Raw genomic sequence first — 27,868 nt, 5'->3', positions numbered from 1 at the left:
TTTCATTTTATGGCCGCCACACCTATTTCTGCCTTATAACAGGAGTGTTGAACGCTGCTGTGTTCTGGTTTGAAGGGTGTGGTAAGGGAGAGATACTTTTCCGAGGCGTTCCAGCTTAGTCCTCAGGAGTAGCGGCGCAACTGTGGCCGACCTCAGGTAGGAACATCTAATCCTATCTGGGGTTGATTACAGATGTCCATGGGCGGCAGTAGCCACTTACCATCAGGTGGCCTGCATGCTCGTCTGCTACTCTTATATTATATATAAAATAAATAAATAAAATACTATTTGCGTTCTACCTATGCAAGATTGCTCTGATTATGTATTTATACAAAAAGGTAAACTTATTATACATAATACATACATTTCTGATTTATTATAGTTTAGACATGTAAGAAACTAAGCTCGGTTTTTTTTATTTCTTATAAAGAAGAATTTACTACAAAACATTTTAAAAACATTCTTAATATCATATTTATAATATTACCACCTACCTAGAAAACTAGCTTAATAACGCCCGTTAATAAATAACCTGTGAAACGTGATACGTTCATAGGCATCAAATTCTGAACTCGTATTCTCGTACTCGTGGAGCCAGTGGCACGTCAGATATGTCTAAGGTAAAACTCGCCAGCACCTCAGCTTTTTTTTAGTTTAACCTAACGATTAGGCCGACGTGCTACCTGATGGAAAGTAGTAAACGTCGCCTATGGACATTTGCAACCCCAGTGCATCGCCGGCTTTGTATGTGTTAGCCTTTGCCAACAATAAGTTACTTGTTTTGTGCCCACGACTAAATCTCTGAATCCACGAAAATACAGCCATTGTATTAATACACTTGCCTTGGCTTCCTAACAGAGTAGAAGTATATTTTCGCTCGTACAGAAGAGCACGTTAAATACTGGTCTATAGTATTTATTTAGGGCACCAAAATTGTAATTGTAAGCAAACATTGGTATACTATTTTAACGTAAGGCTGTCACGTTTATGTAGAGACCGTGGTTCGCTTATGCCTACATGGCGAAGAATAATATTTTCTCTGCGAGTTATCCTCGCATCATCGCTCTCGAAGATTCGGTTGTCCGCAACGTGCCCGCGACACTATCCTTGGACACTGTCAATCAGTTTGTCCACATACTCACGTTTTCCTCGCGTGGGCGAATTTGTGTTAAAAGTTCCTTATTAATAATATGTAAATCTTGTTAAAAAAACGTTAACAGTCAATATTTGGTGAATAAAGAACGGTTGTAAGCCGATGACTAAATGGACAAGTAGCTTTTGTGCAGCGGACAAGTTCAGACGAATAACAAACAAAGTGAACAGATTCCGCGCCGCGCTCGGAGCTGCACGACGCCCGACCTCTCGGCCTCCCGACCTCCCGAATTCCGCTTCATTAATGCCCTGTGTGCAGAACTATTCAAATTTACTTTTTTACAAAGACCTGATTTAAAAACGTCCCATTTGCACCTAAAACGTTACGGCGGTATAAGTTTGAAAATAATTACGACACTTCTGTATGAATCAGGGGATAAGAGAACTCTAGCTATGCCATCCATTGACATATAAAAGAAAATCTATACTGTAATCAGAACAATGTAGGAACTTCATATTTATGTGTTACTACATATATACCTAGTTAGTTATAGTCAGTTCATCTTTATACGTTCTGTTGAGAGTGCGACGTCGACGTCCAAAGCAAAGCTGTATTCAGAAAGTATTTCCAATTTGATTTTTTTCCAGTTTGAAGTGTGAGTTTTTCCTTTTTTCACGTTAACTACGAACATCACATATAATAATGAGGTACCAGCATAATATTAACATCAATAACTGTCTCAACATTGCATGAATTATCGAATTTATGTTCCGTGGTGCAACACACGGTGCAGTTAGTAATTGATAGGTACTGTAAGTTTTTTTGGCATGTAGTCCACCTTTAGGTAAGTGGCATCATATATGAATTCATATATGAATATGAATTGATTCCTGCCTGAGGCAGGCCAAAGATGCGTTGCTACCGCCGAGAGCAAGTTAAACGTCTCGGAAAAGCATGTCTCTTTTACCAGACGCTTTAAGCCATAACACAGCAGCCTGCACTGTTATTAGACAGAAAAAAACTGGTAGCGTTGCACCCGGAGTCGAACCACAAATGTTTCACCACCTGCATCTGCCCGAAGCGAATCCCTGTCAATCTGTATTAAATATAGATCGAGAGTGGCTGCTATTCTCGTAATAAAACTAAAATAGACTTCATTTGTAAAACGGATAGGTTCAAAGAAAAAACATAATAAAATAGAAATAGAAACACAAATACATTAAAATATTTTTAGAGACGTATTGAACGCCAGGTCGCGAGTGGCTCACCGAGGGTCGGGCGCCGCGGCGTATGAATGGGGCCGCCTCGTGGCTGTGTAGTGATGTAGCGGGCTCTCAGGTATTGAAGTTGATAGTTTGTAGTCTTTATTATAACTGTTTAATATGGAACTTAACCTAACTTATAAGTATGAGTCTTACGCACACTACAGCTGGCGGAGTGGCCGGCTTGCGCAGGCGCATATGACACCGCGAAACCACGACTTGTTAATTACTGATTAATTATGAAATATAACTAGATTTCATGAAATCTTTTATGTGCAGATAAATTGTAGGAGATATTTCAAAATATATTCAAACGCATTTCGCTGGTTTGTATGACGCCACTTTGTATGAAAAAATAAAAATATAATTTTCTTGGCTGTTTGTCGATCTGTTTATGTATCGCCTACATACGAACTATATACCTATTCATAGTTAATGAAACTTACTAAAACATAATTAACAGTAACGCTCTTGTACTCGTAGAAAGCTTTGCAGTTATAGCATCAATTTACCTGAGAAGTCTTAAGAGTAAGGATTAAATTAAGATACTCTATGAATACTCTCGCAATGGGATCGGATCAGAAATGATAGATTCTAGGCAGATATCTAAGCGTTAGTGCTGCCAGTAGATATCTAATTGCACTCAAATGTGAAGTAGGTACAAGCAATGTTCGCATCACTCGAAAATACGTTTCACTATACTAATGAGGATAAACAAGGTCTAAGCCTCTACAGGGTTATTTCGGTTAACATGATAATTTGAAATCGGCTTATACTATATAATATATGAACTAATAATTCAATGAATTAGCACATCGATTCCTACTGCGATCCTTAATATATTTAAACATTGAATGTCAACCAAATAAGGTAAGTAGAAGATATTTATTGTAATAAAAGATGATTGAATGTTGCCTAATAAAAATGTTTAGGTAGGTAATTATAATGCAAGCCAGCAACGCTATTTTTGTAATAAAAACGAATTAAGTACTTCATGACTTTATGACTCCTCAAGCGGTAATAATTAAGCGCCATATGATAATGTTTTTCTCTTCCATGAGTATCAGAATGAGATGTGGCGGGAGGGTCGAGCCGGCGGGGCGCGGGGTTATCGCGGTATCTGTGTGTCGCCGATGTGAACTGTACCATTGACGTGCGCAATCTACGAGACAATTACGACATACGCTTTATCTCAAATGACCTCTACTACAGCTTACCACCTGGAAACACCTTTACATTTGATTTATTTTATGATGAGTGCCGAGCCCATGGCCATGTAGGTCTCACAACTAGGACTTGATCGCAATCCGCGAGGTGTATATTTTGTTTCTGTAATGACATTACGTTACGCGGCGTTACAAAAATATTTTTTGTAATAATTCGTCACAACATTTACACGACTGTTTTTTACACGACTGCGTGATTTAATGGTACTTATGTGTTTATCAGCTTACATATTTTTATAACTATGTGATAGACACCAAACGCGATAGTTTTAATAATTCTGACGTCGACCTATTCGACACCTAGCGAGTACTCTAACTCTTATTAATACGTACTATAGATACCACCATTAGAATTACATTTTTACATTTAAGGCCATGTAAGACTATGCTATAATGTACACCTACGGCTTATAGTATCTACTTTATTTCTGTTTATATTTTGTTATTGCAGTGCTCGTTTTTAACTTATTAAATTATTTCAGTAAATTATGTTTATCAAGGGAGGTATTTCGTTACTTTTTAAATAGGTTGAATTAAGTAGTTTTGTGTCGTCTAATGGACCAGCGTCTTAAAGTCATTACTTATACCTACAACTACATATGTAAAAACAATATGTAGGTTATAACTCGTAATATAGGATATATAGAATAATGTATTAAGAGTACCGTTACATTAGTTTTAATTATCATGTTAGACCTGTTAGACCTATTTGCAAAGGGAACGTATTTGCAAAAAAATAATTTTTAGTCATAGAATATTGTTTGTTCTCAATATCATAATTATGAATCATTTCAACGTAAAAGCTTCTACGTTGATTTATGTTGATGCTAAGTTGAAAGATCCAAAATAACTGTATATACATAGTTTATAACAACAAAACGAAACGAAAAATTAAAATAAAAATATACCTATAGGTAATAAATTTAATAAATATAACACAATATATATATATGTATATATATATTGACCGGTATGAAAAATGATGAAATACTACCGTACTACCGTACTCTACTAAATGGCTCATTTCGGAGGAGTACGGTAACTAACATTGTGACACGATAATTTTATATATAAGATTCAAACATCATGCCGAATATCTACCGAAGGTTAAACCCCACAAAGCATTAATGTAGTCACAAACACGCGTTTTCGATAATGCAACCGAACGCAGGTAGAAAAACGTGAGGTAGCATTTCAAAATACCATGTCTGTTAGGTGTAACAAAAAATGCAATTACAAATAAACATAAGGACACTATCAAATTTGTGTTAATTTTTAGTTTTACTTTCTCTCTCTCATCAACCCATTACTGTCCCACTGCTGGGCACGGGTCTCCTCTCAGAATGAGAAGGATTAGGCCATAGTCCACCGCGCTGGCCAAGTGCGTATTGGTAGACTTCACATACCTTTTTAAGATTTTTTTTTTTTATAAATCTCTCAGATATGCAGGTTTCCTCACGATGTTTTCCTTCACCGTTTAAGCAAGTGATAATTAATTTCTAATACGCACATAAATTTGAAAATCAGAGGTGCGTGCCTGGGATTTGAACCTCGGACCCCTCGATCGAGAGGCCGCGTTTCTTAACCACTAGGCTATCACTGCTTAGTTTTACTTTAATTTATTTAGAGTTTTACTTTAATTTATGATTATGTTGCACATTTGTTGTAGTGCCTTAGTTTCGTGAATTCATTAAATAAATAAAGGTACGCAATAGTTTGAAACTTACACCAAATTGTTTGTGGCAATAACATTATAAAACTCCAGTCAGTAGGTACAATGCTCATATGCTTCTATATTATATTAGAGAGGTAAAGGACCGCTGGCAACTCGCGGGACGTGTTAGAAGCATTTTGATGCGTTTTGCAGCAGTTCTCACCATCAGCATTCAGAACATCTACAAAGACTACCAAAATACTATCAGTATTCAAAACACCTACCGACAATAAAGACATTTGTTTTACGAACGATAGCCGTCGTCATAAAATCCTGGCTTATACTACAGGCAGAGAGTTTACTTTTGGACTAACAGGAGATTCGCAAATTTAAAATTCATAGTAGGTAAAATACATTGCAATACTTAGTGCAACAGTGACATTCTTCGAGAATCTGACAAGTTCACGAAATCAACTAACGATTAAATACCTAAATATATATTTTGGCCACTGCCAGTATTTTATATTTGGTGATCTTTTTAAATTAAACGTTAATTTGTGTAGTGTATCATTTAAACAACCACTGTACTATACACATACAAGTAAAGTAAGTACTTTAAGCAAAGCGGAGTAAAAAGTGTACGTGGTTACAAGTTAGCTCGCGGCTCGCACAGTAAGTTACCTATTATAATCATGGGTCTTCCTTGAATAAAAACAATGAGCCTTGTCTTGGACGCAAGTTACTGGACAATGGTATATAGGTATTTTATCGATCCGCTACTTCTTATAACGAAATTATGTTGTTTTTATATTTACAGGCGAGATATTTCATATAAAAACACTCTTTTTACGCGAACGGGGGTAGTGAAGAAACTGGCTCTCTTTCGAGTGATGTATACGTGTCTCAGGCATTTATACTTTGATGTTTGTCCGTTGCGCTTTTGTAGCCCATCAAGGCTACCTGCCCACTCTTCATGAATAAATTAAAGACATAATCAGTGCCTAATGACGGTTGTTTCCGAGTGCCGGTGGAGCGCGCTGGGGTCGCGGGCGCCGCAAGCGAGGGGGATCTACGGTACAATTACAGTAACGACCACATATTCGTTTCTTAAACACTGATTTGATCTTGTTTTCACCAAATTTTAATTAAAAAATAATTATGTCTTAAAGAAAGAGTAATACATGTCAGTAATTAATGGTTAAAATAAAGAACTTGAAATATTCCTTAAAAAAATAAACGCTCACTACACTCATAGTCCCATTTTTTAGGCTCCTGTGTTATGGACGCCCTGGACATATAAAGGCGAGTACACAAACACCCAGAACCAGATAAGAAAACTAAATTCACAATTGAGATATCTGTGTGGCCGGGATTCGAACCCGGAATCTACGACTGTTTGTAAAACATGTAATTAGACGCTACGGATCTTTATGAGCAATTTTTGAGGATGACATAATCTGTCATCCACAAAAATTATAGTATAAAGAGTATATATAGTTTTGTAAATGCTGACTGATTTTATTTCGAAACGGTAAATGAAATATTTGTTGCACAAAACTGATTTTAAGGTAAAAATAAACAATTTCCAGACGAATCAGATATTTTATCCATACTATGTCATTGGTTGCATCTAGTCTATATTTTTCCGAAGGCAGTGGAACACTTATAAACACTTTCTGAGCGCTTACTGTTCACTTCATAGTGCAGCATTCTAACTGCGTGTCTGACACTTAGCAATGTAAGGGAATCTCTGACCTCTATCCCCAAGCTTGAACTGTAGTACACAAGTGACAACTTTCAAGTGGAAATGTGACCTCTTTTGTACCAATCCTTATTCAACCGCTGTTAAACGAAAGTGCAGAGAGCTTTCTTGAAGATTTCAAAAAATAAATTCTATTTTAAATTGTCTTCAACATTGTTGACATGTTTTCCGTACATCCAACTGAAGTAAATACTTTTTTACGTACATAATCATATTTTGATGTAGCCATCGTTTAATAGTCGGTCCATTCGCTAGTCCAGTCTCTGCCTAATTATATATTTGTCTGAGTAACACTTTTTAAGGCCATAAAAAGTTCACTTGATGTACCTAATATAAAATAGAAAAAATAATAAATACCCTTTGATAAGACAATGTCCGGGATTATTTACTTTTTTCGTGTTTATTTTACGATTTATTTGATATAACACAAGAACGCGCAATCTGAACCGTATAACTTTACCGGGAGTCTCCCTGATCTGTATGGATCCTCATCTATTATGAGCATGATGAATAAAGTTTAATATAAGCACCAGGATTAATAATTTCTCAAAGCCCTCATCAATAAAAAGCCAGTAGAAAACATAAAATAGCCATGTCCCTATAGACACAAACGTTCTAGCCGAATGGTGAGTCTTAAGTCGATGATGGTTAACACCGCTCGCTTTTGCGCGAAGGCATGTGGGTTAAGCTGGTATTGCGGCGCTGCTGCTCCACAAATATCCTCACTTAGCGTTGCAATCCTATTTGGAGTGCGTTATTGACGTTTCAAATATTGAATACGTCGAAGTTCAGTATTTATTTTTAATAACATTAAACAAAGAAGTACTAAGGTTAGAGCCGTCTCTAAAATTATTTGTTAACTGTTAACATTGTTACTGTATTTATTGGAGTCCACACTCCAATAAATACAGTAACAATGTAGTAAACAATACAGTAAGATGGTTAAAACTCCAATAGATACACTACTGCAGGGCATTGACATAAGAGAATAGCTCGTATTTATAAAGAATATATCCGAAGGGCGCGATTGTCACAGCTCCATTTATCGCAACATTTACTTATGCACTGAAATATTGTACATATTATGCTAAATAATTGAAATGTTTTAGTGCATGAATACGCAACATACACATGAATAGGATTATAGCTATTTACCATAAATGTGTCCTGAATATTCTACAACTCTAAGTCTATACTCTACTCTATGCTACTGATATCGATTTTATGACAAAAAGTGGATCGTTTAGGGGGCGTTAGTTATTCGATTCTGTTATCAACTTCTTTATAAACGCATTTAAACACATATCTCTCATGGAGCTAATGAATAGGTTTAAGTTTTAACGAAGTGGCAGCGGACACTCGAAGGGAAGTTGTAGCAGAAAATTTGGCAACCTCGTTAGGAAGACTCGGTGCCACGCGAAGGACTGATGGGGGCGCTTGGGAGTCGATAATGTAACAGTAATATATCTGTAGTTATGAATACACACAACCTGTGTAAGAAACACTAATGGATGAATGCGGAACGTGATTCTCCTGATAGTGTTAGGAGCTAAAATTATTTAATGGTCTTGTGTTTATTATATTACTTTTTAGTGCACTAATATTAAAATAATATTCAAATAAGCATATTTACAGCTTAACTCATCACTCTTTTTGACATCATAATAGTTTGTATTCCACAAGTTTCTTAGTATGTTAAAGGTATCGTATAGGTAGAGTAGCTTTATATGATAAGATTTTTTATGGAAGAGAGGTTTATTGAGTTTACAAAGATATAAACATTTAAATATAAGTAATGTTAGAATTTAAACTAAGGACTAACATTCGTGACTCGACGGTGATTGGCTACAGCTAGCACGCTCGGAACGCTACGTGTGCTACGCGAGACGACATCTTACAGTGGTTTCGTATCGTCGTTAACTGCAGTTGTTATTACTTAAGAAGATATAAATACGAGTAGATATAATTATATTGCTAATTAATTTTTTTATGTTATATCAAATTAACAAAGAAAATTTAACAATAATTGTACCTACAACGCACATTGAGTATCGCAAGGCTTGATGCCTGGTTAAAAGGTTCTAAAATCTGTTTAACTCGAAACTTAGCATACAATAAGTTTCAACTTTAACGCTGCAATCTGATACGATCTGAATGTAGAATATTCGCATAAATCTCAATGGGCAATCTCTTTATCAATCGAAGCTGTTTTCAAAATGTTGCATTTGTTCACCGGAACAGTCACGTAGATTTTATTAGGTACATATGTAACCAGTGCGCTATATTAGAAACTAACCATCTAATGACCAATCATTGTTATACTCATCGAAAATAAACTAACCATTCTGGAGTCGGCCATTAAAAACCTGAGATAAATTATCAATATATTATCACAGATTCTCAGAAGAAGAAGCATTTTATCCCAGAAACAAATGACTGTAGCAGCGTAGACTGCCTTAAATATGTTTAACTATTAAAAGTGCAAATATAGACTATGTACAACATCACATATGTATCCATCGTTTAATATTCAGTCCATTCGCTAGTCCAGTCTCTGTCGAATTACACATTGGTCTGAGTAATACTTTTTAGGACCATACAAATTTCACTTTTATGATTTGACGCATGTCGATGGCATTATAATTTCATCTAAACAGCGGCATAAACTATAAAAATATAGGTCAGTGTAAGTAGCCGCCAAAATCCCACCATAGAAATTGAAATTGAAATTGCAAATTCAACTCGCTTGTTTGATTACTTGATGCCATGGTTATCAAATGTCGTTTGATATTGTGTAGTGTAAAACAACTTTAACAATGAGCAAGTGTCCAATAATACGATCGACCGATCAGAAGCTACAGACCTGAGATACAGACACTTAGGAGTGCAACTAGTTCATTACCCTTAGACTCCTCTGACACCAAAAATTAATCAAACAGTTTGAATGAACGAGGAATGAGATATTGGATATTAATCTGAAGTACAGTGGTAATGGGACTACCGTATCCGCCGGATAAAAAGAGAAATCGTGGAGTAGACGAAATTACGCTTTGAAATGCAAAATGGAATTGATTACGCGTAGTAGTTTCATTTCTTTTGCAGAGTCCAGTTAGCTGCGTGACAAAGAGGTCACAGTACCTAAGCAACAGTCCCGCCTAATCGGCCTAGCGTAGCGCGAAGCCAGCAAAACGACGGATCGGTCGCGCTGTCAGTTCATTTGCTTGAGGTTCATTCATATTAGCCGCTTTACGGGCAACTTTACATTTCGAATTGAGAAAGAACTGCAGCTAGGGTTTAAACTAGTTAATTATACACTTAAATGGCGATAGCTCATTCAAATGACTTCTATCGTTATGCGACAGAGGGCGTATTTAATTCCTACATGATCTCTCCAAGGAACTAAAATGCCAGTGGTTTAAGCTCGGCCTCTCGGTTGTGGAATCCGATCGGGGAATCCCACACGCACAACGGCGAAGGAAGTGAGGCAATCTACACACCGGAGAGTTCTTTAAAAAAAGTTTTCTTAGTTTTTAGCTTATCACTTGGCAACGTAGCATAAACTTCTACTATCTAATCTACATTTAATATATCTAATCAAACCAAGCCGAGATTCGTGTAGTTGTACGTTTAAAAGTAAAACAATACTTTAACGTTTCCGTGGCGTCAGTAACCTATAGGTGGTTATGGGTAAGGTATCGCAGTAGGCAGGGCCGGAGTAGAGGTTCTAGACCTCTAAATCCGGCCCTGCCTTGGCAACAAAGGAGTGGAGGTCCCCTGGCCCCAAAATTATTTTCGGAATAAAATGAAAATTTTTTTCAGTTAGGTTTTTCAATAAAAATTTTATTGAGAAACGCAGGTAGATTCTTCTAGTATTCATGTTTGTACAAAGTACTGTAGATAAAGGTAGAACAGCGAAAAAATATATCAAAGAAAAGATTATTTTTTTTACTAGTGTTTACTAGTCGGAATTAAAAAAAATCCAACGTCTCTATTGTGAGGGGCCCTCTTTTGTGGAGGCCCCAGGGCGGCCGCCCCGATTGCCCTCTAGGGAACATCGAAAGCACAGATGTGATAAGAGAGGAATAAGGTTGAGTACGATGATCCGTCGAAGCCTACGAGTAAGCGCCGGAGTGCACTACCACACACCATGGGGGGATTCTTTTTAAGCATCTTTCCTCTTTATGATAACTCGACCACCGATTCCTGTAAGATTATTGTAATGTGGAATTACCTGTGCCTCCCTTTTCAAGAACTTCTACCGGGTACATTAAATATTTTTAGAAACTTTGGACTTTGTAGATAGCTGTTTAAATATCCAAGAAGTTTTCGTGGTTTTAATGGATGGAATTGTAACTGGAAGCGCATTGTTGTGGACTGAAACTCATAAAATATTCCTCTGTAATCAGCTACGTCGCGTACGTGCCTGATTACTGACCATATATTCTTAATTCAATTCTATTTTCAGCCACGGTAATAGTAGCATTTCACTGTTTGTCCGTAACTTCGCCCACCTCCATATAAGATAGGATTTAATATTTTAGGTAAGTGCCTAATGTGTACAATATCGTAGACAGTATCTACCCTTACCATAGGTTTTCACGTTTTGACAAATATAACTGTTTTGGTATTTGTTTACTTATTTGCCCATAAAATTTCCAATCAGCGCCCTTAGCGGATTATATCAGAACTTGGAAATTGTATGGGCCAAATGGGTCTCTTAGCACGTACGTAACACAAGATAATGAGTTTATTAGTGTGACCTCGAATAAAATAATTGTATATTCCTAATTGCACTCTCAAACTTTGCTTTACTAACGCCTCAAGTATAGAAGATCCTTTTTCGGAAATTATTATTATTAAATTAACAATGCACTTCTAAATAATTCTTCAATGATACCAGACTATTCAAAATAATAATACTAAAATCCGAATAAAACTGTTTTAAATATAATAGAGCTTTACAAAATACACCCAATTTTCGCAGCCCATTTTATAATTAACTGCAATACCTCAATCAAATTTCACATATTGGTTTCACCCAACAAGGCTACACTGCGGACCACAGTTGCAAAGCTTAGAGAATATAAATAAAACAAATAGACTATCCAGAACTCGAACACTGGCTGGCTGGGTTGTTATAAATTTCTTACATCTAACAGCAACTAGGCGAAATACTATAAAAGGCTTAGTCTGTAGGGCGAGCCAAAGAATGAGACATATATACGCTCCAAAACATTACCCTCCGTAGTCCGTAGTAGGTAACGACGTCATTTGAAAAAAATATTAATATAAAATAAATATTGTTTATTAGAAAAATACGCGAATTCTTATCATTCATGCAAAATGGTTGACTAAAAACAAAATTAATGAGTTTCTCACGCAAATAATTAAGAAGACAAAGAGTCTGGCAGCGAAAAGATTTTACAGTATTGAACTCTTCGCTCAGCAAAAAAAAATATAAATCTAATTCTATGATTTATCTCACCAATGTGTTTATGATAGTTACCACGTCCGCCTGGAAAATAAAAAATTCAAAGTCAAAATATTTTCAAAGTAGATTCTTAACTTATTTTAAAGTCAAATATCTACCACCACTTATTAAAGTTTTTTTTTAATGGAATCGAAGCGACGGAAAAAATTTCATAAGCCACACGTTTTCATAAAAGTTTTATATACTATGACAATTTACGCTAATGGGCCATAGCCCATCATCATAGTATATAAACTTTCCACATATGGAACTGAAGCTACACCAAACCACACAATTTTATCGATTAAATAATCACTCGTTTTATAACACGCCCTTTCACACAGCTTAATTGAACACTTTAATTTTCACAACGCTTAACAACCCTTTAATTACATTGATTAATTGTGCCATAAATAAATTGGTTGCAGAAGTGAAAATTAAAATGTATACAACGTTTTATTAACTAAGGGAAAATCTAAAGGAGTATCTGCTAAAGCTAACCTACATACATATAGCTATTAACTAATCCGAACGGCTTCAAATGCCCGACAAATCGCACACTCTTACTCAGACCTGAAAATACCAGTTCGAAGCAACATGGGAACCAGATAAAGAATGGAGACAGTCTAAATTACGAGCTAAAATCGCGAGTTAGCTGTTCTAATATTTTACTTGTATAAGAACTGCAGCCAAATTCGTTATTGAGGACGAGTAACGAGAAACAAACAAAATAATCACAGAAGAGTTACAACAACAACTCGTTCCCTGAATAGCGTAGAAATTAAGTAAAATGTAATTTGGCAACCTTTGTTGAATCTGTCCCCTGCGGCGCTAGGGGATTTACCTAATCAGCTCGCGATCGTTACACTCTACATGTTTAATATTTCGAATAAGGAATAATATTCTGGAATATTCATTTAAACTGTAAGATGTTTTATGCCTCCATTTAATTAAGTATTTGTATTATATGTATACGTACTATATGTATAGCCTGCGCCTGAGATAAGCGAATAAAGCTGGTTGTTATATAATTTTACTACTTAATACGTTTTTAATTTTGTCCTGTTCTCGAGGAGTTAGAATAGCCAACTTTTCCATGGTAGCGGATGATGGAAAAACATATTGAATGTTTTTGGATAGATATCAAACGTACAAGCCGTACTTATAAATCCTTTGTCGGCCATAATTTTAAAGAATGACATGAATAAGTTTAACCTTTACAAACTTTACATACTCAGCTCGGGAAGCCCAGCGAGCCGTGCTGAAACCGAGTGCAAGGCGGCAGGAACCACGCGCCACTTCGACACGCCCGGCAAACGCGTCTATGTGATTGACAGTCGCCTCTCCACTCTAACGGGCCACCTATTTTTAAACGACTACTTGTTTCTGGTATCGTTTACACTTAAAACGGAACTAGGTTGGACATTTTAGAAACTATAAGAACCTACTCTATTTTCCAATAAAGTGACATGTTGGCGTTCAGCAGCACTTTGTACCTTAGCAGCCTTAGCAATTGTACGGGGCGCCCGCTCCCGCGGGAGCTTCCAGGGCTGGCGACCCCCGACCATCAGGGGGCCGACCGTCCTCTCGGTATAACGATGCGATAGGTACCGAACCACCCACTAAACAGCGGGGTTGGTCAATTTTTTATACTTGTTCGTTATATTATAATGTTTTAAATAACATTATACTATTATGAATAAATATTAAAAATCCAGGAGGCATTTGACCACCTGAGAATCTGCCCGGGCAAAGAGGGTACCCTCGAGACCCGAAATTCCTGCCCACCGCCCTTATGTTGACATTGCCGCAATATATGTGCGCCCGGAGGGTAAGACGTCCCAGCGAACGAACTTAGCAATTGTCAATTTCGCTGATGACCATTAAGCGGCGCTTTCATTGATTAATACAAATAAGATTAGGTTAGAATCGTCTTCGTAATGCTCGCATGTTCCGGCTGCAAATACTTTTGTTTTCATTTATAAAGCTACGAAAAACAATAGATACTTAAATGAAGTTTACTTTTTACTCCGATTTTTTTTAGTTTCGCATAAGAAGTTTTTCGATTTGAGCACTGCAACGGTTTTGCCAAATTAGTTGGTTAAAATCAATTGAAAGTCATCACCGCGAAGCAAAAGTTCAGTACATATAAATAGGAAAATAAATAACTTCTCTGAAAATTTGGCTATGGGTATGCTAACCAATTTTCAATTTTTTTTACGTATGCACATTGTACGTGTGTATGTTTCATTTGGTTTAACACTTAAGGTGTCATTGGATTCGACATAAGTGTGGCAGCAATAAAGGCTATACTTTTAATCAGTAATTTTTAACAACACCCTAGTTTGGTTAGTAACAAATACACGACCATTAGTGTCAAATATCGAGAATTGGGCAATGTACGACTAGTGGTGAACGCTAAACACCTCTGGCTGCTCGAAAAAGGTATTTACTGCCTCGTTATGCAGGTTCTTAATTGGACGTTTTAGTCGTGTCAACTTAAATGGACACACGCAAAGTGATGAACGACGGAGTTGTGTCACTAATTTGTAACCTGTTACGTAGTCGTATATGTACCCTATATTTATTCAAAGGGCTTACGCTAAAATACTGCATTGTGTAACTATTTGCTAAATATTAGGAATATTTCTGTGATTTTGTAATGTTATCAATATGGTTATAAATTGGTCAAATATAAAATATCAATAGCAATCAAGTGGCAACAGTTTCTAGCTTGTTACTTAAATGTTCGATAAGGGTTAATTGAAATATCTATCATTTCCTGGATGAAAGCCAATGCTTATAATGATCATTCCAATTTGCCACCATGTAATTTGCTGATGAGTATAAATTTATTTATTCTTATATTATATAATAATGATATACGAATAATAATATTGATATACGAGCGTCTAATTTCATAATTAAAAGCCATAATTGTAATCAGGATCAGGAAAATTTAGTACTTCTACAACCCAATTATAATTCAGGTCACCAGGATTTAAGCTTTAGAAAAAAAGCATTTCCTTAATAAAAAATCCCTGAAAATTGGCTTCTCTAATGTTAACAATAATAATAAATACTTACTATTTTTCTGTTTCTACTTATTACTTTAAATTGCGGCTATTAGTTTTTCCCGCAATTTGAAACAAAGTCACACGGTGTCGCTTTTCCCACGCTTTGGCTCAAGAATTATACCGTAAAAAAGTATTCTAAAAGCTATCACCAAGAAAAACATTGAAATGAGGTTATTATTTTCCTTGGCGATAATGTTGTGATTTGTCACCGGCTAACGTTCACTAGGCGTAGATGCGGCTCCGGCCGGCTCGGCTCGCTCACGGCCCGCTCTCGTCCCGCTCTTCACCCGCTCGTCCGCCCGTCCCGCGCTCGCTTGCTCGCCCTCGCAACACGGAGCGCCAGTGGACCGCGGGACTTAACAGTGCAATCCGCACCGTTCAAAACAACGAATCTTTTATGTTGCCAAGCGTGATCCGTGCGGCAGAAATAACTGGTTAACGCTGACGCGCCGTTGGAACCAACGTTGGTGCCAAACAAATCACATGATTCACATTTTAGGCAGGTCACGAGTCCGACGGTATCAGAGAAATTCTTGCCGGGGATCACACCGGAACGGGAAAATCATTCCTGTGTGCCGACAGCGCCCCGATAAGGGTGGCCACGATAAATTTTATAAAGGTATCTTGAGAGTAAAATTTTACTATAAATCTAGATTTTTTTTAAATACAGTATCGCAATGACCATAAAAATAGTAAGCTATTTTTAAAACCCAGTGAGATTGGCGCTCATAAGCGATAAGCATACAGAGGGCGAACAATCCACGAGGCCCCGAGCGCCCCTTTTTCATGTTCCTGGGTCAAGCGACAATTGGTTCTAAAGGGCGGGCGGCGAGCGCGCGCGGGCGAGGCGCCGCGCGTTGCGCTGACGCGCGCTCAATAAAATTAATCTCAGCCGCGAAGTCACATTCGAAACTGTGTCAGTTATTCACATTCTCTCTCTATTTTTGTGAACTATTTGTGTTTAATATTTATTTGTGTTCGCGACTCCGTTCGGTTCGTGTAGGATTGTTTGGAAGCAGCGCGAGCCGCCGCGGTGCATACGACAGCCGTCAATGTGTCACGCGTTAATAGCTAAAGTCACACGGAGGAGCGTATTTATCTTCCGCTATTTATCTACTTCGAGATAACTACGCTATTCTCGCCACGACATTTTAATTACATCATAACATATGATTATAAATCTTATCGAGTACCGATGTCATGTTGCTGGGAACAGCCGGACTGGCTGCGCTCATAAACGAGCAATCAATAGCTAAACAAATATATAAAACAATAGATCTAAAACATAAAATAAAACTTACTTAGTCGTAAATATTTCCAACAACGATTAAACCTGCTTACAAAAGCTTCTAGAATAGGAGTAGCATGGTAGAGTGCATTACACAACTATGTAATTCACTTAAAGGAAAAAACATCATGAGGAAACCTACATGTTTGTTTGTTTTTTACAATGTTCTCAAAAGTGTATTGAGTCTATTAAGATTCTAAGAAAAAAAATGCTGCATTAAAAAAATGAGTGCCCAAAAATCTTAATTGTATGATATACCAAATTTTAATTAATAACTTTTACTTTATTGCTACAGCGAACCAAAATGTTCAGGCAAGGCAATAATTAACGATGCAAAAATCTTCGAAGCAGATCCCACTCTTAGACTGTAATCTACAAGGAAACAACAGAATATCGCAATACTGTTAATGGTTAAAACTTAACGTTTACTTTGCAGCCAACGTAACGTAACGTTTACTTTACAAAAATGTCTGTTTTTGTTTTTGTTTACATATTTCCCATACTACTCCAATCAGTTCTCATACATTCTGCTAGGGACGCTTATTGGAAATGTATGGGCAAATACGTAAACAAGTACCAAAACAGAATTGTTTGTAAAAAAGTAAAAACTCATATTAAGGGCACAGTTGTCCGTGTGCCGCACACGCTACATGCAACACATCAATGTATCGTTCCAATTGAAAACTTCCACTTTGTGTGTTTGCAAAAAGTTTATCAACGTCGACAATTACTAGAACTGTCTAGGTGTCTTATTTTATGAATACTTATATTTACGAGTTCAGAACGAAGTCTGAAATCGCATACAACCTTACTTTTTGTTTACTGCAATTAACAATTTATCGAAAATAGGTTTTACATACCTAATCCTATGACTAAATGTGATAATTCATTTCAAAAAAAGGGTAGGTACCCGAAAATCTTATACTTGAATACATACTCAACTCGACGTACTCAGCCCTGTCTGTGACCCGCACTGAGTGGAAGAGCTTATGTTGTCATGTGTTGTGTGCGGTTTTGAATGGAGTTGAAAATGCTAGTTTATTAAGTAATTATTATATGTGACACAAACTCTGACAGTGTATTAAAACCAAAGTGGTCATAAGGTGGCGCGTTTTCCCTATTTATTGTGTCATTAGCATTATCTACAAATTTTCCTCGTTCAATGAGTAAACTAACTAAGGTAATTTAACTAAGGTAAATATTAAGGAAGTTGTGATTACGTCTTTTGTTAGGAGGAAACATGAAACTCAATCGTAGGTTTATGGTTAATTCTGTTGACTTCAAAATTAATATTCATGTGAACGCAAGTGGAGCGTATTGATAAGTGTATGAAGTGTAATTTCGAATATTGTCGTAGACATCACAAAAAGGGGAATAGGTTATGTCTGAGATGATAGAGCTCCCGCTGTGATGATTTCTCTCTGCTACCAAGACGAACTATTTATAGGCACGTCTATACATGAAAATATCATAATTACGTAATGTCGCCAAGTTACAAATATAAAACTATTTCACTAATGTTTTATCAAAATACGACTATATCTGATCCTATTAGGGTACTTTTAGATAATGTTGAATCAAACTGGACGGCTAACTTTGCCGTTAAATGTGACGACGTTCAATGCTTTCAATTTAAATAAGTACGTCGAACATACCCGTCCAGCAACATCTGTTCTTCTAGTGGTATCTCTGCTGTCAACGGTAATGTCCTGTATTCAATATTCATCTACTCATAAATAACTACATAGATACAGGATAGAGCCTACAATTTATTTAAAATTTTCCGAACTTAGATTTTTTATTTGTATGTATTTATCTCACGAAGACTCATTTGAACCAGTCGTTAACCCATCACTGTCCCAACACTGGGTAGTAATGGGTTAACGATGTCTCCTCTAAATAGAGGAGACTCGTGCTTTCTCATTCGAGAAGGATTGGACTTATTCCTGGGATTCGAGCCTTGGAACCCTCAATCGAGAAGCGATTTGTGATCACCAGGCTATCACTGCTTTTTACCTCCTTTGACCTAGGTGGGTTAAAGATTTAACCTAGCGTCGTGAGATGAGCGTACTTGACGCTCATCTCACGACGTTTTATTATAATAATTTCTTATTATTATAATTTCTCTTCATTGATGCAACCTTGGCCCAAAACGGGTGTAGAGGAGATATTCGATTTTTTAATGTTTAAGAGCGACTCAGGTGATACGAACTTAAGATTGATATTGCGATCCTTCTATTAATACGGCCCTAAGTTACCGGCTTAGAGGAGACGAGGAAAAGCCGCTCTCTGCGCGCTGGTAAGCAACGAAACACTATCGAGTTTATTTTAATATAAATATGCAATCGTGGCAATATAACATTTATTGTACCCCTAAATACCTAACAGCGGGACTGCGAAACAAATTCTACCAATAATAATTGAACATCCGCCCACGCCAAAGCGTCACTCGTGTGATTTGAAACATATTCTCCCAGTAAAGGTGATAGGTCGCAACCTCGCTACGTCAGCGGCATATATTTAAATTATTCAAATCATGGACTTCATCATGGACTATTAGCAAAATTACCGAATTCTATCGCAAACGTGGCCGAAGAAATTCATTCAATGTTGTGTTTTGGTATTACCTATGATTGCAGTTTAGCTCAGAGCGACCGTAGGCGGTGCTCGTTGATAACAATTTTCGATGTGTTATTTTTATTTCAGCCTCGTGACGCAGCGCACCTCCGTCGCAGTGCTCTTCTCCGGCCATTCTCACTTTAATCTCTTATCAGTGCCTAAGATACTTTTGGTTATTAAAATTAACGCTTGCTCCACCGCTCGCGTCTCATCTCAGATTTTATCTCTCATATACTCGTAATATATATCACATAGGAGTCAAAAACATAAACTACTACCACATATTTGAAGTTCCTATGTAAAACAAAAAAAAAGAATAAATATATTCTTAGATTGCGCCATATTATTTTTAGTCGTTATATATGGAAAACGAAACTACGTGGCAAATTGATTTATATTTTAGGTATAAATCAAATTTGATTTTCACCGATCGGCCTTAATAGCTTTGCATTGCTCCCGCCCTCCGTCCGGTCAAGGGAATAGGCGTGCACCCACACATGCATGCAGCCGATAAATATAAAATATAATAGGTATGTATGCATCCGCTATAGAACTTCATGCAATCGCATGTGCTGTTCTGTTTCGCGTTTACGTCAACATCAGCTCGATGGTGCCGACGAAAACGTGACCTTTCAGTTCTGATTCAAATAAGCACGTGACGAAATGATTCCACACGGACTCAAGTTACAGAATTGGCGCATTCTAAAGCACTACGTCACTGCGTGCGAGTACTACGACATTAAACGAACAATTTTCATTAAAACTGAACTTATCAAATCAAACAATGAAAAATCAACATTAGTTTATAAACGCGTTTTAAAGTTATTAAAATAGAAAGGACAGCCTATTTATCTGAAATAAAGAGATAAATATTTCTCTCGATGTATCAAGGTTACTTGACTAAAAATAATCTAACTAAAAATGGCACATGCGTTCATAAAGACGAAGTTATAGATCGTTCAGTGACATCGCTAATAATGTAAAACAGTAAAACTTCATCGACGTATAAAGTATGAATGAAAGTAATAAACTCGCCGACTATCCGGCAAGCCCGCAGTGCAACACGCGTCGCTATAATTATAGCTCTCGATCTGTTCACAAATTATTTCTGCCGCCATCGGCGCTCCACGATTAGCTGTTCGTTACTTAATTGATAGTAGCGTAATGGGAGTAATAATATGTAATTTGAACGTAGACTAAAAATAGATAGCGATTGTTACTCGCAGGGAGGCCAAGGTCACGTGCTACGTGTAGCGGTCTAGTTATAGAGCGCGCGTGGCGGCGGGCGCGGCAGCGGAATACACGCTTCCGTTAACGTTCTTCTATTCTAAATTACACTCACATTAAAACACAATACGAATGCGAGTTCTGATGTTCAGCAAATTTCACTTTTCTTTAATCAGGTTGAAGTGATGCCACTCAATATTGATTAGGTTTTGTTCTCTAGGCCACGCGCATTCAGAAAGCGCCACCACACCGTCACGGTGATTATAGGCTGCGACCAATTTGACTGTCCAAACAAAAACTGTTTGTGTATCAAAACATCCTCATACTTATACATTAAGCCGACTGTACGAAGCAATTGAACCATTGGCATAAGAACAATCTGCTATTAATATTAGCGCGCGGTTAAAGGACGCGAGCACGCGGCGGCCGCCAGACGCCGCGGTGGCCGAGCCCCGGACGATGTTTCCAATATTGCAATTCTAACTGTGATGAGTATTTTTACTATATAAAACTTAAAACTATACAAATAACAAAGGACTACTTCAATTTTACGAAAATGTCGGTTGATATAAGCATAATAATATAGGTATGTATGTATATGAAAATCCGTTCATACCAGGATAACAAGGTTAAAACCATTTTTTTTTTCAATTATCTCATGTCGTCTTCCAGAATTTAAGTATAGTACAGAACATTTCGGAGAATAAATATTAACCTAAGTAGTTATTATTACCTATACTTGTTATTCATAGAAGATTTACGTACATAATATATTATAGGTGATCGTAGTAGTAAAAAACGGATCCTAGCTAGATCTGTATTAATAAACATCATTCCTGAGTATTAATAAAATATATGTAACTACATAATTATACCTACTCGTAAGTAGGTTTCTTGACACCGACGGTTCAGAATTCAGATTAAAACTATAATTACGTTTAAACATCATTATGTGATGTAGGATATTGTCAAACAAATATTTTATTTGGAGGCTGTCTCTTGGCTCTTCCAGCTTTATTTGTAACGTAAGGCGGGCGCCAGCGTCCCGCACTCAATCGGATTATTGTAAACATTTCTTTTGTTTACGATGCTACTGAAACTTTTAAAGACCGCCATAAAATCTAAACTATAGTTATTAGAATGTACGATGATTTTACCTTGGATTTAAATTTGAAGTGGAAATAGATGGCAACAGTACGTTTGTTATTATTTATATGTCACTGAGTGTTCGAAACAAAGGCGGTCTAGAGTATGTACAATGAGCATTGAAACATTAAAACAGGAGCAAATATATTTTCAATTGCAACCACTGGAAACGTTTCTGTAACATGTTACCGTTCTCCACGCAGTGGTCCGAAAGTACGTTTGCTAGGTTTGTTGCACGAGCGGCTGCGGTGGGACGCGTCGGTGTCGGGTGTGTGGTGTGTTTGCAAACATTCCCCGACAGTTGTTTGTTTACCGCGGAGTGCGCGTGCCCACCGCTCGCCGCTCGCTGCTCCACCTGTCGGCTATGATTTAAGCGGCGAGTGCCCGGCGGCGCTGCGATCAGGTTCGACCGCTTTGATGTGGCCAATAAAACAACACATCACTAGCAGAATGCTACTAAATCTCAACATATGACTATCAAATTTTTATGTCCTTTTTTCAGTAGAATTTTATCAGGTCTTTACGAACACACGATTTAATAAGTACCTTCTATACTTCGCTGACTTTTGTAATACGCTTCATCGTTAAGTATCATGTAAACCAAATTTTGTACACTTTGTTATCACAAAGACTAGATATTACGAAATAAGACTTTGACCTAGTCCCACGTTTTCCGTTAACCAGTTTCATGATGGATCAAGTTGAACTTGTTTTTGATAGTTATATGTGGTACAATATATGAACAAAGAAATAAAAAAATAATTCACAGCGGTGCAGTGGGTTCATATGTTAACCTTTACATAGGTTCAGAAGGATAGTTGACAAATATTTTTCTTATTAATTTACATTAAATTGACAATAATAAACATGTATATTTTAAAAATAATTCTCATAATTTTCCCATTAAACATACGAATTAGAGATTTCATTATACTATTCTTCGAAACGACTGAAGTCAAGCAGATTGTCCGATAAAAACTTGCATCAAATATCACAGAATGAGAAGGTATTTAGAGCCTATTTAAGCGTCTAGTTCTATGAGTAGATTTTAAAGTTGAGTTCGAGTAATACGCGAAGACGCGTTAGAGATGTACGGCGGGAAATAGACGCGGAAAAAATAGTCGGAGCGCGTGACACGGAAGTATGCGGCAATTGTAGCCGTGTGCGCCCGCGCCGAGCGCCGCCCGCCCCGCGCCGGCCGCCGCACACGCCCGCCTCTGCTCACCAGACACTCGTATTGCCCACTATAACTGGGAGAGGACTGAATCTCCAGTTGCTCCATCGTGCCGTTTCGATGTGTCAATTTAGACAAGAGCTAGTCTGATCAAGCCGAAGTTAGGACCGCTAGGTAGGGTTGTAAAGTATGGAGATAAGAAAAGTTTAACCACCTGATGGCCTCCAAGAAGTTAAACGACCACAATACAAATAACCAACAGAATTGAGTGATTAACGTCGATGAGCCGTCAGTTACGTCGCTCTTTCAAAATACGACTACAAGGTAATGTAACCTTTACAAAAAGCGATCTCTATCATAAAGATTAATTCAGAGTCGGAAACTTATTGAAAGTATGTCGTTACAGATATACAAATTCAAAGAAAAACTGTGGTAAAAAGCTAATATTACTTTTGTTAAATACATATTATTGCACAGTTACCAGAATTATATTAAGTCCGGTTGCATCTCGCAACTATCAGCGTCCAGCCAGTTCGCCGCCGACGCGCGATGACGAGCGACGGACGTCATAATAAAGCCACATCGACACAGCTCAAACTCATCGTGCTATTATGCCGTTGATCTCGAGCGGGTGTTCACCTCAGTTGTCCGTAAAAACGTTAATCCTTCGCGTTGCTGAATGGTTACGTACGTGACGCCCTGAAGATTAACGTCACCGGTGAGCCTCGTTAATCTCTTAGATAAAATTTTAATTTGAACGTTTGCCAATAATAAATAAAAATGCAATAAAAGCGATCGAGGTTCTCGGGCGGCATTACGTTTAATCAATATAATGATGCAACGTTAACGATTCTCGTAAATTAAACTGCCGAGATCGCTTAAAGTTCACACTTTCCTACCGCCGCAAGCAATTACAAATTTAATATCGATTAATGATGTAGTGGAGACGGACGGACATTATTGTTATATAAATCACGCACATTACAAATCGCATACACGGAGAGCTGCGTGTAAATCACTGCGTTGTTACTCATCAACGGGCAGTCGCTCGGTGAGCGCTACGAGGCGAAATATAAGCGTTGAGGATAATTATATTGGTGATATGTCTTCGTAAAATCAATCAGCTAAGACGTTATTGGCCAATAGCCAAAACCAGAGATGAATAAAAAATATGAGACGAACGAATTCGCGTTTGCGAGCTCCCGTTCGCCGGTGTCGAGCGGTCCCGCGCGGCGCTCGCCACTCCGCTGTGTGCAGTGCACACTTGAAAATTCATTTTATTATGTGTGTACAAGTCGACAAATATATTTCAAGTGATCTACAGGATGCAAATGATTTACTCACACGGAAAATAAAAAAAGCAAAATTTATATTTCGGATTTTGGTTCTCGATAAAATACAAGTACGAGATTAGATCGAGTAATATTCAGCCGTTATATTGGAAAATCAGGTCAACGTCGACATTTACTTTCTTGCGACAGTTTCCATGTCCTTAATATGCAACCCTAGATCCCAAATGATAGGCGTCAGCGACGAAACCTATCAGTAGCCCATACGAGCATTTACGTCACAGACTTATTATATTCTATGGATTTTGAAATATATTCAATGTATATATATATTTTACTTTATATATCTACTATAACGTAAAACACCTTTCTGTATTATTTTGCTATAAATTATTCAGGATACCGACGGAATAAATGGTCGTGTAAATCGGACGGAAGATAATTTTTGGCAACATTTTTAACTAGCTACAGGGTGCTTCCAACGTTATCTTGAGAACAATTTTTCATGATAAACGTGTCATTTTCGAGCAGCTTAAAGAGCTTACTTAAAACTGATGCTGCGCTACACAATGCTGTACGGGTACAGTGCTGTGACGTGAGTGTACAATAGTTGACATTTACGCTGCACCTGTGAATAATGCCAGTTAATTCGAAATGCGCGCCTCGACCTTCAGCCGACCATAAGCTACATAACATGACAGGGGATTTCCTACTCACTGTGGCTCCCATGTATGCCACGACAGTGTTTGCAATATGCTGGTGAGTAAGTATTATTCAGGTCTCGAGGATACCCTCGTTGTTCGGGCAGATTCAAAGGAAATACCCCCGATTTTTATTGTTATTTTATAGTAATAAAATTGTTATCTCTTAAAATAAATAAATACCTATTATAATTAAATAAAACGTCATAATAAAAAAATATGAATTCTAATACCCATCCAGAGGAAACTGAACATAGACCTTACAATATTTTTTATTCCCGCGCAAAATAAAAGTCCAACGTCATGTGCGTTTTCTTTATTATGCTAACACATCATGCAAATTACACAAAATAATTAATTAAAATAATACTAAAAATAAAATATTTGAATAGATTTCTAACAATAACTTGGAATCGTCAAGTTCACCTGGACTGACTCCGATTCAAATTCTGCGAATTTTTCCTGCCGCGTTCCGAGAAATAATGCATAAGGAATAGACAATTTAATTTAACAGAGGTTGTAGGTATATCAGGCAATGTATTGGAAAGGCCGCCGACCGCTTGCCGACGCACCGGTGCCGCGGCGGCACGCCTCGGCGGTATTTATCGCGCCGTGCACATTCCAAGAACTGTTGAGAACATCCTTAAGATGTTTAATCGTCTTATCTCATAAAGGCATTTTCTCATTATTTCACTAGTATTTGCAACGCGATCGCGACCATTCAATATGGATTCATAATTGTTTACAGAGTATATTTCAAGTGACCTTACTATCCAAATTCAACAACAGCAAGGACCCATTTACACGTGGTTATTTTTTTTCGAAAAGACTATTAGTTTACAGTATATTTATCGTGATGTACAAACGTAATTATAGTTGAGCGTAACAGATTATGGAATAAATAAATAAATAAGTAATATGGGACGTACGTAGATATTATAAAATGCCTAATTTATCTAGTACGTAAATGACGGAAAGTAGTTTTTATTTTAATAATGTAGGAGTAGCAGACGAGCATGCAATCCACCTGATGGTAAATGGCTACTGCCGCCCATGGATAACCGTATCAAACTCAGATAGGATTACCTAGATATTCCTACCTGAGGTCGGCCACAGATGCGCTGCTACTACCGCTGAGGACTAAATTGGAACGCCTTAGAAAAGTATGTCTCCCTTATCACACCCTTCAAATCAAAACACAGCAGCGCTTAACACTGCTGTTATGAGGCAGAAATAAGTGTGGCGGTGGGGCCGCCAGAGTCGAACCACAAAGGGTTCGACCACCTTCGTTTTCGATTTTCTATACATTCTTAATATGTAATACCTCATTCGTTCCTACTGATGTTAAATTAAGGTCCTGTGTAATTATCCATCATGATATACTCACGAGTGCGAGAAGAGCTGACATGGTGTTATAAGACGAATGAGAAGTAATGGACGTTAACTAATTTAGGGATAACGACCTATTCACAATCTCTAAGAGATAAAAAGGGTAAAAGATGGCAGCGTCACCCTCTGAAGCGATATTACCAAGGGCGTGGATTATTGCAGGTTGCTCTTCTAAGTAGGCCTAATGTGGCCTAACAGTGTAATCATAAAGACTGCTTGATGGATTGATTATTGACAATTTCGTAAGATTATAAGTTGAACATATTCGTGATACATTCAATTGCATAGTAACTAATCGTATGGAATAGATAAGCCACGAGTATCATGGTAGAGATGGATGTATATGCTTTTAATGACTGCACACAAGCTAGTGCGGAAATGAAGCCACTTATCGCAAGTGGCCACTGACTTAGGGTACGGCAAGACCAACTCAGTTACCACAGATGCGTTATAATCGAAGTAAGTTGGAATGACGCATTAATGTGTCTCTCCCTCACCAGTTATTGCAAAACACAGCAGCGCTTAACATTGTCGTTAGGCAGAGACATGTGTGACGCTGGTGCCCCGAAAAATGAATCATGCGGTTTATTGCATATATTGGAAAAGTGAATAATGCGCGTTATATGCACAATTGATTTTGCTTGATTGCTATAATTTCAAACGTATAAGCGGATGTTGATGGGCAGTTTGGTTATTGGGTACTTAGGTAAAGCTATGGCATAGTAAATGGCTATGGGGTCATCTTACAACAAGCCCGGCATGTCCGGCTTTGATTATGCATTGAGCCAAACGGGGAATAGTGCTGAGCAGCGTTTGTTATTTTTTTTTAATATAAAGTAAGAATAAGTTAATTTCGTTTTATTATAAAACATATTTTGAGAGCAATAACTTATTGTTTTTTAGTATTTTTAAAAGTCGGACGAACGAGTACCAGTACGAAACACTACAAGTACGAAAAACGTACATAAGACCTTAAAAGTATTGGTAACGAGTATCTCCCACCTGTATTCGCACGGACAGGGCCCTTGATACGAAGTTCAGAACTTCTTTTAACACTCAACACGACCGCGAGCAGTGCCCTCTAACCTAATCAGTTTGAACTGAGCAACGAATGTGACTCGTATTTATATAACTGACGATCGAAAGACCACTCGCACTCAGGAATATTAACAATCCTAGGATTCTTAGAGTCCACAGTCACGACGGAATTCGTATTTACGCCACGTGCATGCCACGTGAACAACAGATATATTGGATAAAGATTTACCAATTCACTCAGCAGGTTCAGTTTTAGATTTCGATAAGTCTTGAACTAATCATCGACAACTCGAATGTGCACATACCAAAAATCTGCGACATTTTATACAGATTATGTTTTAACACGATATCTGTCCCTGCAAAAAGATTGTAACAACAGATTGTGCAAAGTCTACACTTCTAGACCATAAACAGGTAAGAGGGCAGTGCAGTAGCAATGGGGTCTCAAGGTTG

The 27,868-nt window shown here is 37.5% G+C and overlaps 1 protein-coding gene across 5 annotated transcripts in view; it reads right to left on the bottom strand.

Annotated features, from left to right (window-relative positions):
• Pdp1 (PAR bZIP family member Pdp1) overlaps positions 1-27,868 on the bottom strand; it is a 166,323-nt gene that overhangs the window by 89,128 nt on the left and 49,327 nt on the right. For 2 of the 5 annotated variants that reach the window (XM_073075344.1, XM_073075347.1), the window contains exon 2: positions 12,483-12,512. The exons of the other annotated variants lie outside the window; for them this stretch is intronic. In XM_073075344.1, coding sequence (XP_072931445.1) covers positions 12,483-12,512 — 30 coding nt within the window. The remainder of the gene's footprint in view (positions 1-12,482; positions 12,513-27,868) is intronic. 5 annotated transcript variants of the gene reach the window in all.

The sequence above is a fragment of the Epargyreus clarus genome, unplaced genomic scaffold (genome assembly GCF_041222505.1).
Source record: "Epargyreus clarus isolate Ecla_fem2 unplaced genomic scaffold, WU_Ecla_fem_2.2 ptg000007l, whole genome shotgun sequence".
In the NCBI taxonomy this organism is placed as follows: Eukaryota; Metazoa; Arthropoda; class Insecta; order Lepidoptera; family Hesperiidae; genus Epargyreus; species Epargyreus clarus.
This window is presented reverse-complemented; position numbering and strand designations above follow the sequence as displayed.